This window comes from Chenopodium album, chromosome 4, assembly GCF_948465745.1.
Source record: "Chenopodium album chromosome 4, dcCheAlbu1.1, whole genome shotgun sequence".
In the NCBI taxonomy this organism is placed as follows: domain Eukaryota; kingdom Viridiplantae; phylum Streptophyta; class Magnoliopsida; order Caryophyllales; family Amaranthaceae; genus Chenopodium; species Chenopodium album.
In genome coordinates, this window is record NC_137837.1 from 64235311 (window position 1) to 64254227 (window position 18917).

Sequence of the window (18917 nt, forward strand, 5' to 3'; positions counted from 1 at the left end):
TTTAGGGTTAACCTATTGATTGCATGTTAATTAAAAAGCGCACATGAATACGATCAGAATAAAGTAGAGGCCTATTATTAGGGCAGATTCAATCTCTTTTAGGTTGGATTTGTACCATCATCCCCGAACCCTTATTTGGTTCATGACCTTATGGAGTTGACGATCTCTTAGATCGTTAAGGGGTGTAACCTTCACCTCGTGAACGGTTTACAAGTTCCCTAAAAACTTGTTGGCGACTCTTTTGCTCTATCTTCTTCCCTTTTGGACGCCACCGTACTTTAGTGTATGATCACAGTGGGGTTCAAGCTAGTGGGATTTTAAAGGCTTGAAATTATTCCCTACAGTTTTTGGCGACTCCACTGGGGAGGATTTCTATTTTAATTCCTGAATTTGTTTCGGCAATGATTTAGAATGAGTGGATGAGACTCGAAACGTTCTAAGTATTTCATGTGCGTAATTTTGATTAACATTATTGTCATATGCATAAAAAGATCTCATTGGAAAGACCATCCGTAATGAGTTAAAAACATAGGATTTTTCACGTAGGAAATTTGAGAAATATCTTTCATAACTAGGACCGAAATAACACCGCGCGAAACTGGAAAATTTTATCGAGCACAGAAAGATGCTGAGGCATGTGGGAAGTAGCGTCAGGGGCCAGAGAATTGGCGCCAGCATTTTAGTCGTAGCGCCAGACGCCAGTATTGGCGCCAAGCGCTACAGTTAAAATCTGGCGCCAGTCTCTGTTTGCTGGCGCCAATTTCCCCCAATACCGAGCCAGAAATATGCGTTCTAATTTCGACCGATTTTTCGTATTGTTTGCTCGATCCTACTTCCTGATTGAATTTTTTCTTACTTTTCTGAAACCCATATGTGTTCTACATATGAACATAACCCTCTGGGAATTCATGCTCCATCTACCCGATTGAACGCTCCGTGCAACAAAAGGTACATCCGAGATGTTGAATTCACCAAACCATGGAAGCGAGTTTTTTCTAAAACTCGCGGTGTCCCATCCACTCGCGCCAACCCTTCACGGTTAGGCTTCCGCGCGGTGCATCCGGACAATTAACCATGGACCCTCTTTGACTAAACTATATCCCGAATTTTAGAGAACTAGAGCCATGGTTAGGTTGCGAACGCATTGCATCATATTGTGCCTACTTGACTAATTGTGCATTATTTGTTGTGCATATATATTCTATGTTCCTCTTAACCGTTTGTTGATTTGTGTTGGGAATAAATAAATTAATGACTTAAAGAACTTTGCATAATTAATTAATTAATTAATTAATTAATTAATTAATTTGAGTCAATAAAGTCTAATATTTTAATCGGAATTGACCTAGTACGACTTTAGGCATACCCCAGTTGACTAATAATACCGAAAAAAGTCCCAGACCAAAGCTCCACTATTGGCGCCAAAGTCTGAGTTGTAGCGCCACACTATGGTGTGTAGCGCCTGACGACAGATATGTTGTCTGGCGCCAAGCTCCACAGTGTGACGCCAGTTCTGTTGCTTGGCCGACAGTTCGGATTATTTGTCGAGTCGTCACCTAAAGTCTAATTAATCAGTCCTCTGTTTAATTCGGTTAATTTTCGCTGTCAATAACACCTTGTCGAGTCATTAATCGAGTCTTAGTCACATAGTCTAGCCACATGGTCATGACACGAGTCTTAACGCACCATCTACACTCACTAGTCTTAGCACACACTTTGAGTATATGTCACCATGACCATGTCTTAGGTTCATGCATGAGTCGGTCTTTTCCGTCATTTGAGTTGGGGGGTACATTCTCCTAATTTCTCATATCCCTCCACCTAAATCTTCTTCACATTCTTCCATCTTTCTTCACTCCCTCCATCCATTGCATGTTGAATAAAGTTTGAGTCAAATAATTAACAATCAGTACCCCCAAATTCCTTTTCCACAGTACTTGGTCGAGGAGAGAAGGGCGATTAATCAAGGACAACCTCTTTATTCAAGTCTCGCTTTTTGATAAACCGATTCGTCAAAAGAGGAAGGCTAAGAAGATAATGGCAACTCAAGAAGAAGTCAATGATCTTAAGAACCAACTGGCTACTGTGACTGAGACACTGAAGCTTCTCGCACTCAAGGTTGATGATCCCGTGAAGCAACAACAGATGAACCTCATGCAAGAGAGTCTAAGCAAGCTATCTAGTGACTATAAATTTCAGGGCATGAGTTCACAAGGGGTCTCGCTGGACAAAGAACTTCTTCCGCATAAGTTCAACGCCGCTGACATCCCAAAATTCAAGGCAACAGATAATCCTTATTTTCATTTAAGAGCTTTCGAAACTATAATGAACATTAAGGGCATCGATAAGAAGGTCTTCCCTTCTCTGTTCCCACTATCTCTCGAAACCGTTTGCCAACAATGGTACTTCTCCCTTGACAAGGAGAAAACCTCTACCTGGGAATTGATAGTAAACGCTTTCGTTGATAGATATAAGTGCAACATCGAAGACGAAACAGACCACAGACAACTTGAGATGTTAAAACAAAAGGAAAACGAAGGGTTCACTTCTTTCTTCAATAAATGGAGGAAAACTTCCGCTAATATGGTCAAGGCTCCTACCGAAAAAGAATCTGTAAGGATGTTTATCAAGAATCTCCAAGGGAAGTATTCAAAACACTTAAAGTACCAACACAAGTTAGATACTTTCAAAGCTGTCTATAATATAGGCATTGACATTGAAGATGACCTTCTGAATGACAATGGTGCGAGAGGAAAGAAGAACGACCATCCTTCTTCTTCCTCTCCCATTAATGAAGTACATGCCACGAACGCCTCTAAACCACGAATCCAGAGATCAAAAAGAGTGTTCACTCCACTTGGTATGAGTTATGAAACGGCTTTCGAGAAGCTACATCACAAAGGACTAGTCATGCCCATAGGGCCCATCAAAGATCCAGTTCCAGAAGCTAGGCCACCTAAGTGGGACCCTAATAAGCACTGCAAATATCATCAAGGAAAGGGTCACGACACTGAAGAGTGTTGGAAACTCAAAGAAGCTATTCAAGATCTGATCGATAACAATGAAACTTCCGAGATTCTAGCCATCGAAGATGACCAAGTATCCTTTGATCCATCACTTCTTATCACACCTGTAGGAGAGCCTATTATCGAGACAGCTTATATGACCTCTCTCGATGAAGTGGCTATAATTGAGGAGGATGAAGGTCTTTTCTTACATAATACCAAGGAAGACTCGTCAAGTCTAAAAGAGGACATTCGAAAACTGCAAAATGTCATTGCCATGCTCTTGAATGTGGTAGAAGGATTAGCAAATCGGGTGATGGCCATTGAACAAAATTCTCGCCAAGGGTTTAATGAAGAACTCAATGCTCCTAAGCCACAAGCAAAACGGACCATTGAAGAATACACACCAATAAGAATGACTTACAATGAAGCTTTCGACTGTCTTCACAATCAAGATCTTATCCACCCCATTGGTCCCAGTCAAGACCCTCCACCTGAAAAGCGGTTTCCCAATTGGGATCCAAATTCTTATTGTCGATACCATAGAGGTCGTGGTCACACCACCGAAGTATGTCTCGCCCTCAAAGATCGTGTTCAAGATCTCATTGATTCAAATCTCCTTCATGTTCCTCCGCGCGACAAGAAGGCGAAGATTAGTAACAATAGTATTAGTGGCTGTAAAGGGAAGAAGAAAGACTATCCTTCTTCTTCCGAAAACACCTACTCTAGTAATAGTTTTGGTACTTTCGACCTTAGTGAGATCCTAGCCATGGGTAATCGAAAGCAACCGAAAAGGGAATTTACCCCTATTGGAATTAGCTACGATGATGCTTTCGATCGACTCCATGCCAAGGGAATCATTGCTCCCATTGGACCTATTAAAGATCCCCCACTCAAGAAAAGATTGCCTAGTTGGAATCCAAACGAGCACTGCAAGTACCACCAAGGTAAGGGTCATGCTACTGAGAGCTGTTGGAAGCTAAAGGAGGCTATCCAACATTTGATTGATAAAAACAAGCTTCCCATACCTCCAGTTAACAAGAAGAGCGAGTGATGATAAGGGAAACAACACAAGACAAGAGGCGAGCTTCAACGACAAGATTTTGTGACCTCTTTTTTCTATTTCTTTTTTATCTACCTTTTTCCTCAATAAGTCTAGCATAGGCACCTTTTCTTTTCCTTTAGATTATTTTTGTAGTCTTTTTTCCTTTTCCTTTAATAAAAATGAGCATTTATTTCCTTATATATGATCATTTCATTATGTTGCATTAAAAAAAAAAAATCCATGTCAAACTAAGCACAAGGTATACCAATGATTTAAGGCAACCCTTGTAGCCACATCATTCTCCTTTCACCCTTCAATCATAAATCCTTTCTTCATAAACCACTTTGAGCCTCGTCTAACGATAAACCTTCCTTTTTTCAACCTACATCTACCTAACCTTGGGATGGGATGGTGTGAAACTTATGCAATTCTAAACAAAAGCTTGAGTATTTCAAAAGATAGCAAAAATAGCAAAAATATAAATAAAAGTGTACAAAAGGGTAAGTGTTCCAATGTCTTTGATATGAAAATATCTTTGATATGAACACGCCTCAGATTGCGTCTCTTATCGAGTGCTCGGTACCGTGTCAGAGAAACATGAATGTCAAGTGAGTGATAGACCGCATGATCGGGATTGCCCACGCTTATAAAAATAAAATAGATGCTAAAGCAAAAGATAAAAGAGAGCTAAAAAAAAAAGAGTAGAAACTCAAGCATAAAAATACAAAGATTCAAAAGCAAGGTTGCACACCTTGGGGGCTTATCTAGGGTCTTGAGCTTTTATCCTCTTTCTTCTATAACCTTTAGCCTAACCACGTTACAACCCTTAAAAGACCTTTTTGAGGTATACACACACTTGTGCGAGGTTTGGCTAGAGCTACGTTCGGCCTAATTCCTAACGGATACGTAGGCAACCTCACATCGAGGTGCGGCCGTAATAAACATGCATTCATATTCAAATTCACACACTTACACCATGTTCGTATCAAGGGATCTCCAATGCTCATCCCTATTCACTTAGAGCTAGACTTGGGGGCTTGATCCCTACATCATTAGATTACCTAGCCTAAGAGTCACCACCATTTGACTCTTTTAACAAATAATATCTTTCCACACACTTAGCTCTTGAGTCCTAGCTTTAGTGTCACTATCACACACATCACACATACATGACCAAATATACTTCCCTTAGGAACCCTTTGTCATGAAATCTTAACACAACGCTGAAGCATGCCTTATCATATCAACATCACTCATCAATCATAATCATCATTGCATCACAAAGTACGAAGTGCTTAGCCTCCGTGCCTAAGTTACCTAAATGCTTTCATCATTGAGTCAACAGTTGAGATAGCATAGGATGGATTAATCCTTGCACCTTGAGAGATAGTATCAAACAACATTTGACTAAACTCATTCAACATGCACCTTCAAACACTTCGATTCTTTTTTCGCGTCTTTCTTTTTCGGGAGAAAGTCGGTACCCTCCACAAAAATGACAGAATTTTTTTGCTTTTTTGCATTTTCGAGTCGCACGATCACATTACAATGCACACACGGTTCATGAGTCACACGTGTCATTTCAATCGAGTCAACCTCGAGTCAGTCAATCATATTGAGTCAAGTTTATGCCTTGAGTCGTGTCAAGTCAATGAGTCAAGCAATGCTAAACCTTAGGTCAACCCTAAGATAATTAAAAAGATTGGCAAAGTTCTATAGTCAAAATAAATACAGGTGTAGCAGAACAGGGAGGACCCTATCACAGCGTTCGGCGACAGAATCAATTCTTGGCGCCAGAAATATCTCAGCAACGACAGAGCTCGAAGCCTCTCCAAAAGGTGATTTCGACTTCATACAACAATTTTGGGTTCCTTGGTGCGCCAGTTAGCCCCTATAAGCAATTTGACATGATTAAGTAGTCAGTTTGATTACAATCACAATAAGTGGTCGACCTGATGAAAGATCGTCTCACTTAACTTGAAGCGCCTAAGAAGGCTCATCACGGAAACACCGACATACTGGTTTTAGCGGAAATAAAGTTCAGGTGAGCTTTAGAGATCGACAAACGTTGGTCTTCAGAAATTTTTCTTCAGAACATTATCGCAACAAACATTCAAGCACCGAAGCTCCTTTGTTCAGAGACGCGTGAACATTTCCATCAAAAGCTCTTTTGCTCCAGAGACGCGTGGGCATATCAAAAAAAGCTCTTTTGTTCAGAGACGCGTGGACATTTCATTCAAGCTCTTTTGTTCAGAGACGCGTGGACATTTCATTCAAGCTCTTTTGTTCAGAGACGCGTGGACATTTCATTCAAGCTCTTTTGTTCAGAGACGCGTGGACATTTCCTATTTTCAAGCTCTTTTGCTCAGAGATGCGTGGGCATCCTATTATTAAACTCTTCGTTCAGAGACGCGTGGACACATCATTCAGAAGATCATATAAAAAAGAGGCTCTTTGTTCAGAGGCGTGTGAACATATCAAAAGGAAGCTCTTTGTTCAGAGACGAGTGAACATCGAAACAGCAAGGTGGCGTTCCCTAGATTGTGGAGAGTTGTCACAAACAACTGAGGATTGTTTCGAGAGAAATAATTTTCGATAGTATTCCCTAGGATGTGGAATATTATCATTGCGGAGGAGGATAGTTTCAGGCGAAGCAATCTTCTAATTTGGAAGCAGTTACAGGCGTAGCGGTTTTCAAGCGGGATGACATTCTCTAGCTTGTAGGAGGTCATCAAAACAATCGGTTACTTTCAGAGACGTGTGCTCGACGGTGCAAGATACGCGTTTCTTAACTCTTTTATCTGTTTAACTAACGTTAGTTTGTAGGTATCAGCGTTACAAGATTGGTTTAGGATCGCAGAACGTTCTAAATCATTCTCCGTTCCTATCGATACTTGACTTTTGTTTTCGAAACCTGCGTTTCTCCAAACTCAGTCAAATTGGGGGCTTCTGTAGACACCCATTTGTGTCTCCCCAAAACCAAACCCAGTGATGAGTACCTTTCGCGTCGAATCATAATCGAATGAAGCGAAAGTGTGGAAAGTCTAGTGTTGCGGAAAGTTTTAATTTCTGTTCTCTTCTCTCTATTTTTGAAAACTTTATTTTAAGAAAACAGCCAATCCAGTTTGGTTGGTCCATGATATGGGTCCAATAGTGGTGTAGTTGGATGGGGCTTTCAAAGACCTTTCCAACGATATATTATAAGCCCAATTCCGATGAATATTGAGGAAGTTATGGCCAATTTACCAAACTGGGCCCGGTTTGAGCTTTATGTACGGCCCAATGATCTAGGGGAGGGCCTAATATGATTTATCATTCCTAATGCAATTAGGAATGGTTTTAGTCTTCTAGAATCTTCTAGAAGGTTCTTTTCATTCCTAATTCAATTAGCATTGATAAGTTGACTTTGTTGACTTTTCAGAGTTTTAATCGAAATCAAATAGCATTTTCGAAGAAATTATATTATTTTATCCTCCAGTACGGTAAACTTATCAGATTTTCGAAAACGCGTTGAAATCAAGCTTGGCGTCCAACCCCAGGCCTTGGCGCCTGGAACCAGGCTTGGCGCCAGGCGCTAGCCATTGGTGCCTGGCGCCAGCTAGCCAGGGTTGGCGCCAGCTCTGTTTCCTGAGCGTCAGACTCTGTTTTGTTAAATTATCTTTTTTGGCTGATTTTCTCTATAAATATCGTATCAAAAACTCCGTTTTCATTCACCATTCATCATCAATTCTCATCTACGATCATCTACATCTATCATTCACCAATTCTCTTCATTCACAAGTTTTAATTAGCATTCTTTAAAACATTCATCTTTCTTTCTTACTTTGCTTTTTCATACAAAATTCCGCATTCACAAGATCAAGAAGCATCTAGCCATATTCGAAGTTGCCTTCGCCCTAGACGTGAAAGGTTTAATTTCTGAGGGTTTGGTCCCAAATCTCTCTTTCAATTATTTAATTTAATTGTTTTGTTTATTATTTTCCTTGAAGTTACTAACGTGTGTATTTTGTTATTAGAAAGAGATACGAGGCATCAAAGTAAGTTCTTTAATGGTTTTAATTGATATTATGATGTAGAAATCATGTTTATATTGTTATTATGATATTCCTAGTATCATGTCTAGGGTATTTTTAATATTAAATATGATTGTTACGATACTTCCTATGTTCTTCCTAATATTTATAATTGTTAGTATCATGTTAGGGCTAAAGATTTGATTTTTATTGCTTAGTGACATGCTAGGGTTTGTTATTAATCTTGTTAGTATCATGCCTAGGATCTTGCTATTACTATTATGCTTTAATATTAACATGAACATGATTATAATTGTTATTTATTATGATTATTATTATTATTCATGATTATTATTGATATTTATTATCATTGTTGCTTGATATATATTATATTGTTATTGCTTGATCACACCTTTTATTGCATGTTTAAAGGGAATTTGTACTTGTAATCATGCTTAATAAGATAATTAATAATCTTGTTTAGGGTTAATATGATTATAAATTCAAGTGATCGCCAATAATAGATTTATTTGTGCAATAGATTCAACCAACATAGATTAAACAGGTTTAGGGTTAACCTATTGATTGCATGTTAATTTAAAAGCGCACATGAATACGATTAGAATAAAGTAGAGGCCTATTATTAGGGCAGATTCAATCTCTTTTAGGTTGGATTTGTACCATCATCCCCGAACCCTTATTTGGTTCATGACCTTATGGAGTTGATGATCTCTTGGATCGTTAAGGGGTGTAACCTTCACCTCGTGAACGGTTTACAAGTTCCCTAAACACTTGTTGGCGACTCTTTTGCTCTATCTTCTTCCCTTTTGGATGTCACCGTACTTTAGTGTATGATCACAGTGGGGTTCAAGCTAGTGGGATTTTAAAGGCTTGAAATTATTCCCTACAATAATAAAAGTTGGAGAAGGAGTTATAGCAGGAGTGCCCATTACAGAGGAAGGTGAACCAAATTGGATTGAAATACCACGTGATTTTTTTATAGCCAATGATGAACATGGTTTGCAAAATCTCATTAACTTTGTCTACCCCAACTTGCCTTCAAATTACACGGATTGGGAGTACCTCAAGGATCGCGGAATTCTAGCACCAACAAACAATGATGTAGATGAGTTAAATTCGAAAATTTTATCAATGCTACCAGGAAACGTGCATAGGTATTATAGTTCGGATACTTTGGGTCATACAGGAGATGGTGGGATCCTTGATAACATGGAGCCCATGGAATTATTAAACTCATTAAATTTGTCGGGTCTTCCTAATCATTGCTTAGAGCTTAAAGTTGGTGCCCCGGTAATATTGATGCGAAATATGAACCAATCCATAGGGCTGTGCAATGGAACACGCCTTATAATCAAGAAATTGGGTTACAGAGTGATTGAGGCACAAGTGATCACAGGTCCCAGAGCTACAGAATCAGTTCTCATTCCGCGAATTGATTTAACACCTTCCAACAAGAAGATAGATTTCCCTCTTAAAAGAAGGCAATTTCCATTAAAATTGGCCTTTGCCATGACAATAAATAAGAGCCAAGGACAGACGTTAAGCAAAGTTGGCATTTTTCTCCCTAGGCCCGTGTTTAGTCATGGCCAATTATATGTTGCAATGTCACGAGTTACATCTCCTTCTGGGCTAAAAATCTTAGTACAAAATAAGAAGGATATTTCTCACAGTTTGACTAAAAATATTGTGTATAAGGAAGTATTAAACAGTGTAAATTAGCTATGTATGTAATTTTGTTATAACATTTATTTAGTAACTCTTAGCAATGTTTGTTTTAGTGTAATTTCAGAGCTATACTATTTTTTTATATATATTAGATTTTCTTTGTCATGTTAATGCTTATATTTTACTTTATTAAAGATTTGTTTCATTATCTATACTATTTATGTAACCTTTATACATGTGCGAGGTTGGATCAATAATGAAATATTATGTAAATTATTTTTTATGCCCACTTCAATGATGTTAAAGTGCAGGAAGTGAACACAAGATACACACCATGTCGTTGTATTACCCTTACGACATTGAATGTGAATATGAGAGTGCGTTTACTATGGATGGTCAATGAACAAAGTAGAGCTAGAGGTACAAATTACATCCATCGTTCGTGGAGTATGGTATTCATTGAACAGTATATAAAATCATCAAGAACTCCGGTTCAACCTCTACACCAAATCTTCATTGAATAACTACCCACTTTTAATTTCAGAGTCACTTTTAATGGGAAGCCTCCAAAACCCCAATGCTATACTCTCATGCATTTGAGATTTTTTTTTTTTTTTTTTTAAAAAAAAAGTCACTTTTAATGTGAAGCCTCCAAAACCCCAATGCTAAACTCTCATGCATTTGAGGGTTTTTTTTTCTTTTTATTTTATTTTTTTAAAAAAATAACTACCCACCCTTATCCCATAGTTTAAACTTTTTTTTTTTTTTTTTTTTTGGGTATTTTTCCAAGGAACTACTACTAAGATTTCACTTTGTGTGTGTGTGTGTGTGTTTTTTTTTTCTTTATTTGAACGTAATATTACATATGCCATGCATTAGCACGGTTATACAATACCTTTATCAACAATTAACCATAACACTCAAAATCCCCAACCCTTCAATTATATACACTTTTTAGGGACAACCCTCTAAACAACATCCTTCTCTAATCATTAACACAAAAAAATGTACAGCACGCTTTTTGCGTGACTGGCCTCGCCGAATAACTGCTTGCAAAATATCAAAGTAACTCCTAGAGCATTGATAGAACAACCCTTATGTCACTAACCGAGTAACCCCTATAATCTGAACGAGTAACCTCTATAACTTTGACAAACTAAATCCCATAATAGCTGGCCACATTGCGTGGCCACCGGTAAGAGTAAGACCATGTTCTTTTAAGTAGAGCAAAGAACATCAGATTTCAACAGAGAAGAGAAATGTCAGCAAGCCAGAACGAGTGTTCACGTATTACTAATACTCAGTGGCATAGCTAAGCAGGCTTTAGCAGAGCAAATCAAACCACAAGTACACAACAAACAATAACAACTCAAAAGAATAAGGTTTAAGTTAACATCAAAATCAACTTCCCATATTTTAAATATATTTAATATTTCTCTAATATAATATATATCCCGTGCATTTTAATGTGAAGCCTCCAAAACCCCAATGCTAAACTCTCATGCATTTGAGGGTTTTTTTTTTTTTCTTTTTTTTTGTTTTTTTTAAAAAAAAATAACTACCCACCCTTATCCCATACTTTATTTATTTATTTCAAAACTTTTTTTTTTTAATAAAAAAACAATAACTACACATACCACCTTTTTTTTTCTTTTTTCTTTTTTGGTATTTTTCCAAGGGACTACTACTAAGATTTCACTTTGTGTGTGTGTTTTTTTTTTCTTTATTTGAACGTAGTATTATATATGCCATGTATTAGCACGGGTATATAATTCTTTTATCAACAACTAATCATAGCACTCAAAAACCCCAACCCTTCAATTATATACACTTTTTAGGGACAACCCTCTAAACAACAACCTTCTCTAATCATTAACACAAAAAAATCTTCTCTAATCATTAACACAAAAAAATGTACATCACGTTTTTTGCGTGACTGGACTCGCCGAATAACTGCTTGCAAAATATCAAAGTAACTCCTAGAGCATTGATAGAACAACCCTTATGTCACTAACCGATTAATTAACCCCTATAATACTGAACGAGTAACCTCTATAACTTTGACAAACATATGACATGCATTAGCACGAGTATACAATTCCTTTATCAAAAATTTACTATAGCACTCAAAATCCCCAACATTTCATTTTTTTTAAACACTACGTACTAATAACATTTCACTTTATTTTATGAGTATTTTTTTTGGTACATAGTATAATATATGTCATGCATTAGCACGTGTATGCATTTCCTTTATCAACAATTCACTATAGTACTCTAAATCTCCAACCCTTCAATTATGCATTTTTTAGGGACTACCCTCCAAACATTTTCCACACCTTTAATCATAAAAAAAAAAATAAAAAAATAAAAAAATTACAACACGTTTTTGTGCAACTGGCCTCAGCAAACAACTACTTGCAAGTCACAACAGAACAATTTATGCAACTCCTAGAGCAAGACATTAACTGATATGACACTAACCGAGTAACACGAGTAACCCCTATAACACTGAATGGGTAACCTCCTTTGAAAAAGTAAACCCCATAATAGCATTGCTTGGCCACCGACATAAAAAAAATAAAACCTTGTTTTTAGAGTTTCTAAGCAAAGCATAGAATATCATATTTCAGCATAGCACAGCAAGTGTCAGTACATTATTAATAAGATTATTAATACTCAATACAACAGAGCTAATTAGGGTTCAACATAACCGACCAATCCAAAATCGACCATTACAGCTCAAGTCTAAATTACAACATCAAAATCAACTTTCCATATTTTAGGAGCTTTGAGGGCCGAGTTTTCATTTTTGCCCCCTTTGGATGCTGATGACAGTTTAATCTGATCCGCCTTCACGATTGGCTATCGTAAAATCCATCTCATGAGCTCGAGTCGCCAAGTCTTGGAATGTATTGGGCTTGATTCCTTACAAAATGTAAGCAAGATCCCAATTCATGCCTTGGATGCACATCTCGACTGTCAAAGTTTCGGACAAATGATCTTTCCATTGAAGGCTTAATTCTCGCCATCGATTGATGTAGTCCACGACTGGTTCATCTTCTAACTGATTGGTTTGTGTCAACTCAGTCATGCTAACAACACGCCGAGTGATGAAGAAGCGATCGAGGAACATTTCTTCCATTTGCTCCCAACTTTCGATGGATTTGCGAGGTAGATCTGTGTACCAATCAAAAGCAACAGTCTTAAGAGAACGAACAAACTGCTTGACCAGCAAATCTCCCGAGGTCCCAGCATTATTGCAAGTCTCTATAAAGTGTGCAATATGTTGCTTGGGGTTGCCCGTCCCATCAAATTGCTGGAATTTTGGAGGTTGATAACCGCTTGGCATTCTCATTTTTTCAATCCTCTTGGTGTAAGGTTTGCTGTAGCGACCATCTTTGTCGACGTCTCTACCAAGCTGTTGCTTGATAGCATTGGCTATCATCTCTTGGATTGCTTGGAAGCTGAGCGGATCAACATGGGGCTTTTCACCTTTTGAATTAAGCTTTGTCTTAGTGCTAAGTTCTGACTCGCTTCTATCATCTTCACTTTCTTCAATTGGGCTCTTTTCGAGTCTTCTTTCGAGTGCAGCAATTTGTTCACTTTGGAGTTTGATTTGTGCTCCCTTTTCTTCGTTTTCCTTGATGAGTTTCTCAAGAAGTAGCTTCATATTAGCTAACTCTTCCTTGATGGTGTTTGCCTCGATTGCCATGACAGTGACGACGTCGTCATGTGAATCGTCTTTTGTCATCATTTCTTCTACGTGCTTTGTCGTTTCGATTTGTGGAGAAAAAGATGAGAGGTAGAAATCGTCCCACCGAGCGTGCCAAATTTGTAAACACAAATTTTAAATCTGTAAAATATAGATTCAAAACTAATGCAACAAAGTGTTAATTTTATTAATCTGATAATTTTGGGGTACAATCTCTAATTTTCTCCTCTGATTCGATCTCCACTTTTTCTTTGACTTGTTTCACGTGCTGAGTTGACTCTTGATTGAGGGCTGACAAGGCTTGATCTCTATCGAAGATCTCTGATGTAGACCTTTGACTTGGGTTGTTGATTGAGGGCTGACGAGGCTTGATCTCGATCAATGAAGATTTGGTGTAGAGGTTGAACCGGATTTCTTGATGATTTGATGTTCTTCTTTCCTTCGTGTTGAGGGCCGTCGAGGCTTGATCTCTTCCACGAGTGATCTTCTAGAGTAGAACGGCACGTCGAATGCTTGTTGTTCTTCTTCTAGGTTTTGAGAGGATTTCTTTGGAGAAGTTTAGAGTATTTTATGAGAGGTTTTCTCTGAAAAGGTTTAGAGTATTTGAGTGGTTTTCTTTGTATTCTAATTCTCTCTAGTTTTCTCTCTCTCTAGGTTTTCCTCTGAATTTTTTCCTCTCCAAAACGAAATAGAGATAGCTCTATTTATAGAGTGAGTGCTCTTAGGGTTAGGGTTTGATGTGCATGGAGGTGGGCCTGCTTGATTATCATAACCCATTTTTAGTGGGTTTTAACTATTATATAAACAATTTAATTAAAATAACTAAAATGGGCCAATTAAATTTATTCACCCAATTTAATTAATTTTAATTAATAGTCAAATTAGCATCAAGTCAATAAATTGACTTTTGACCCATATATTATCCAATGTGGCACTTATATAAATTTCTGTGCCTACAACTACAAAAAAAAAAAAAAAAAAAAAAAAAAAAAAAAAAAAAAAAACCAATAAGTTACCTATTTTAATATATCTACCAATATTACAAGAAATCTATATTATTATTTCACAGTTTTTCCTAACTTTTCTGCATAACATATCAAAATCAATTGTTAAAAAAAATAAAAAAAAATACAACCACCATAAGATCCACTATTTTCCTTAAAAAAAATAACAATTGTTTTCTTTTATATTTAATCACTCAATAACCACCTTTTTAGTAATTCAATAATAATCAAAATCAAAATAGCACATTTTCTATTTGGCTGGCCACACTAACTAGCTAGGTGACCCCTGTCGGAATAACCTTTGACTAAGTAACCCCTGACTGACTGAATAACCTTTGACTGAGTAACCCCTGACTGAGTAACCCATGACTAACCGAATATCCCCTGACTGATAACCCTCAATTAACCGAGTAACCCCTAACTGACCAAATAACCCCTGATCGAGTAACCCCTAAGTTAACCGAGTAACCCTTGACCAACTAAGTAACACCTAAACAAATAACCCGGCCACACGGTGTAGCCAGCCACATATGAAACTTTGTGAAACAATATATACATCATGTTTTCTACCCATCCCAATGATTTCGTTTTTTTTTTTAACAAGGAACCTCAATAATTACCAACATTTCACTTTGTATTGTTTTCTTTCGCGTATAATATAATCTATGCAAATGATAAAAAAAAATAATCTATGCATTAGCACGGATATGCTCATTGGCTAATATTTCTACATAACATTCAATTAAGTACCTTATTATTAATTCAATAATCATCAACACAAAATAAATATATAATATGTTTTATGTGGGACAACCCACCAGTCAGTCTGCTTGCACAAGAACAAAGTAACCCCAATAACATTGACAGAGTAACACTTATAATACTAACGGGGTTAACTCCATAAAATTGAATGGATAATTAACCCCTATAAAACTGATAAAATAACTCCAATAATAGCTGGCCACACGGTGTGACTAGCCACATATAAGAGTTAGTTACCATATAAAATTTAACTTCCCGTATTTGAAATAGAATTTTTGTTAGGGTAATGCTAATTTACTTTCTTTTTAGTGTTAAGTTGGGAATTTATCAACAATTCACGAGTAAATTGATGCATTAAATGTTAATTTTATGTCTATTCTTGCAGATATCTTTTTTCTTTTTGTTATTAGATTTTTTGTAATATCATTCTGTAAAATATATATCCAGTGATTATCTCCTTTGTTTTACAGTAGTCAACAAAAGCAACAAGATAAAAAAGAAAAAGAAAAAAAGAAAAAAAAAGGAGCAAGGGTAAAAGAGTCACTACACTGTAGAATTGAAACAGTAACGTGACTTCTGGGTTTTGAAAGGGTAGAGACTAGAAGATACGGAGTATATTGATTAAAATGCTATAGCCTTAATATTTACATTAAACATCCCCTAATAATTACAAAGAAAATCGATGTTGCAGAATTGGTCTCTCTCAGTCTTAGATTAGTCAGATATCCATTGAAGCGCACTCAACGCTCTCCATTGAAGCGCAGTTGGCGTGAATCTAGTTCTTGTATCCCCCATTGAAGCCGCTTCAATTCTGAGGTAAGTTGTTTGTATTTGTTATCATCATATCAAATATCCCTAAAATTATGAGATCGATAATTGAATCAAATATCCCTATAATTATGAATCAAATTTGGTTGCTTTAATGTTAGGATTTAACTATGAAATAAGAGCTCTTTTCCCTCCTGCCATGCCCCAGGGACAGGCCTGCCTTAATTCATTTATGGCTAAATTGAGTTTAGTTATTTTTTTTAAAGTAACTACCTTCGATTATTTTTTTCTCCTTTCTGGATTCACCAAGAATTAAGGTATGTGATGTGTTGTCTCAGATTGATTCGGTTCTGTTCATAATTTTTGAATTTTCGTGCATAGAAACCCTAACTTTGAAGTTCATTCATACTAGAGTGTACTCGTGCTCATGCACGGGATATATCTTTATTAATATGTAGTATGTATGTTTATGAAAAAAAAAAATAGAAGTCGAAGTTATTAAAGGGTGGTTATTGATTATTTTTTTTACTGAGTGATATGAGTAGTTATGAGTAAAAAGGGTGGTCTAATACGTCTCTTATTGAAATTCTAATCATAATTTCCTTTTCTTAAGTGTGTTAAGATCCGATTGTCTTTCTGTTGATTTGAGAACCCAATTTCTCAAATATCCCCGGGTTGGAATTTTTTGTTAGAGATTAATAATATGTTTCACCTACATTATCAATATGATTGATGTATGCTTATGTTGTACCCTTGCATTAGCAAATTGATTGAATCGGAAACTAAAGATACCCAATACAATAATCTACTATATCATCAAGTTTGATTTTTTGCTATAAACTATGAGTGTTGAGAAATGTAGTAGTAATCTAAACTTCAGTATAGTATGGGGAGTTGAAATGAAAGTGGAGGTGTGGAGTAATGAGACAACTGCCCCAAAATACTGGGCACGTTTAGTTTTTTTTTTTTTTTTGAATGAAAATGAGATTACAATTAGATTAAGTTAATGTTGAACTCTTTAGACAACAGTTATTAGATGATGAATTGTGTGTATGCACGTGTGTATTCCACCTTTTTTTTTTTTTTTTGAAATTTAAAGTAAGGCTAAAAGGCGGGAGTGAATGTGACCTTAGGATTGTGGATTTGGAGGCTCTATGTTGCAACGACTCTTAAATTATATTTTATTAGAATGTACCCATGCTTTAATGCATGGGTTATATGTATGTGTAGGAAACAAATTAATATAACTGTATAAGTGGAAGTTACGTAAGTGAAAGTTATAGATTTTTTTTTTAAAAGGAAGTTATTTTTTTAAAGTTATTTATTTAGGGTTATTGGAGTTATTTTCTTAAAAAAAATAAAGAAAAACATAAAAAAAAATATAAAAAAAAATGAGAGAATGCATGAGAATTGAGAGTTGGGGGTTTGGAGTGCTATGAGAAAGTGTGGCAAAAACTATTGATTCTTCTATGCCTATTTGGTATGAATAATGTGCTCGACACTTAAGGAGAGCTGATATGTGCGTGGAGTGTGACCTTTCTTTTAGTAGGCCAAGGTATTTTCACTTTTTTTATTTTATTTAAAAATTATAATTATAACCTGCTTTGCATATCACTATACCTAATTATATCATATCAATAATAACATATATAGAGTCAATGTAAAAATTGGTGACGCTACAAATACAATGTCTGTTACACTCTTTGGCCAATATGCTGAGATGATTATCGGTTTTCCAATCAATAACTATATACTAAAAGACACACCAGCTATCACACGTGTCATCTCCTGGTGTGTCTTTTTTTTTTTTTTTTGGAAAAATAATTCAATTTCAAAAAAAAAAAATCTTTTTACATATATTTATAAGGTAATTAATACATACAAAGTATAATTGAAGATTTGATGTATCTTTCCAAAATAAATATATTGACAACTATAAACTTAAGCAAAAAATATGGAAAATAATATTCTTAACATCTTTTGTTATGGACTATTTTTTTAAAGAAAGATATAAATTATGTACAACATTTTATTACAACAAGATATATAATTTTTTTCTTGATTTTTTTATAAAAAAAATTATGTAATAGAAGCTACAAGCTTAAACAATGAAATGCGAATATCAAATCAACAAATGATATTTTTGTTATTTCCTTTGAATAATTTATAATTGGAATTTCAATCAATTAGCACTCCATGAAAACTTCAATAATACTTGCTAAAGATGACACATGTCGCTGATTAGTAGTGTGATTTTTTCTTGCCATTTTTGTTGTTTTTTTACAATTCAATTGATATGAATGTATGTAACATACGAAAGTATATAATGTTAATTTTAAATATAGTTATTGAAAATTATCGTACATGGCACGGGACCTAAAACCTAGTATCAAGTTTTCAAGCGATGACAGATAATGTAAGTATATCAACAAAAAACTCTTTTCTCTGGTCTTCCTTTCTCTTTGTTTCTTGGTTTTCTCTCTCTTCTGAAAATAAAAACCTTTCCTCTTTCACTTTCTCTCTCTTTCTATTTCACTCTACTTTTTCTAGGGTTTTCTGGGTTTTGCTGTTTTCACGGCATTCTTCGATTTCGTACTTTCATGGCGGCTCACTCCTCATTAATTTGCTATTTCTGCGAATCGTCAAATTAGGTATTTTTTTTTTATCTAATTGATTTTTGAATTGTGTTTCTTGTTGGTTGTATTTGTTTTTAGGCATTGTTGATTGATTTTTTCTTTGTTTGGGGTGTGTGATTGTTTTTTGTTTTTTTTGTTCTTTCCCGCTAGTTTGTTGTTTTGGTTTTAAGTTTTGAAAATTTTGTTGTTGGAATTGGTTGTTTCTAGGGTTTTGATTGGAATTTCGATTTGATCAATTGAGGTCGCCTGGTTTTGGGGTTGAGTTGTGAGCCAGGGGATAAGA

General features: G+C 36.0%; 1 protein-coding gene across 1 annotated transcript; it reads left to right on the plus strand.

The window, feature by feature from the left end:
- Nucleotides 1–9215: 9215 nt before the first annotated feature.
- Nucleotides 9216–9803, plus strand: LOC145628012 (uncharacterized). The gene has a single exon (XM_081680345.1). The coding sequence runs from the start codon at nucleotides 9216–9218 to the stop codon at nucleotides 9801–9803; it is 588 nt and encodes a 195-aa protein (XP_081536471.1).
- Nucleotides 9804–18917: the final 9114 nt, after the last annotated feature.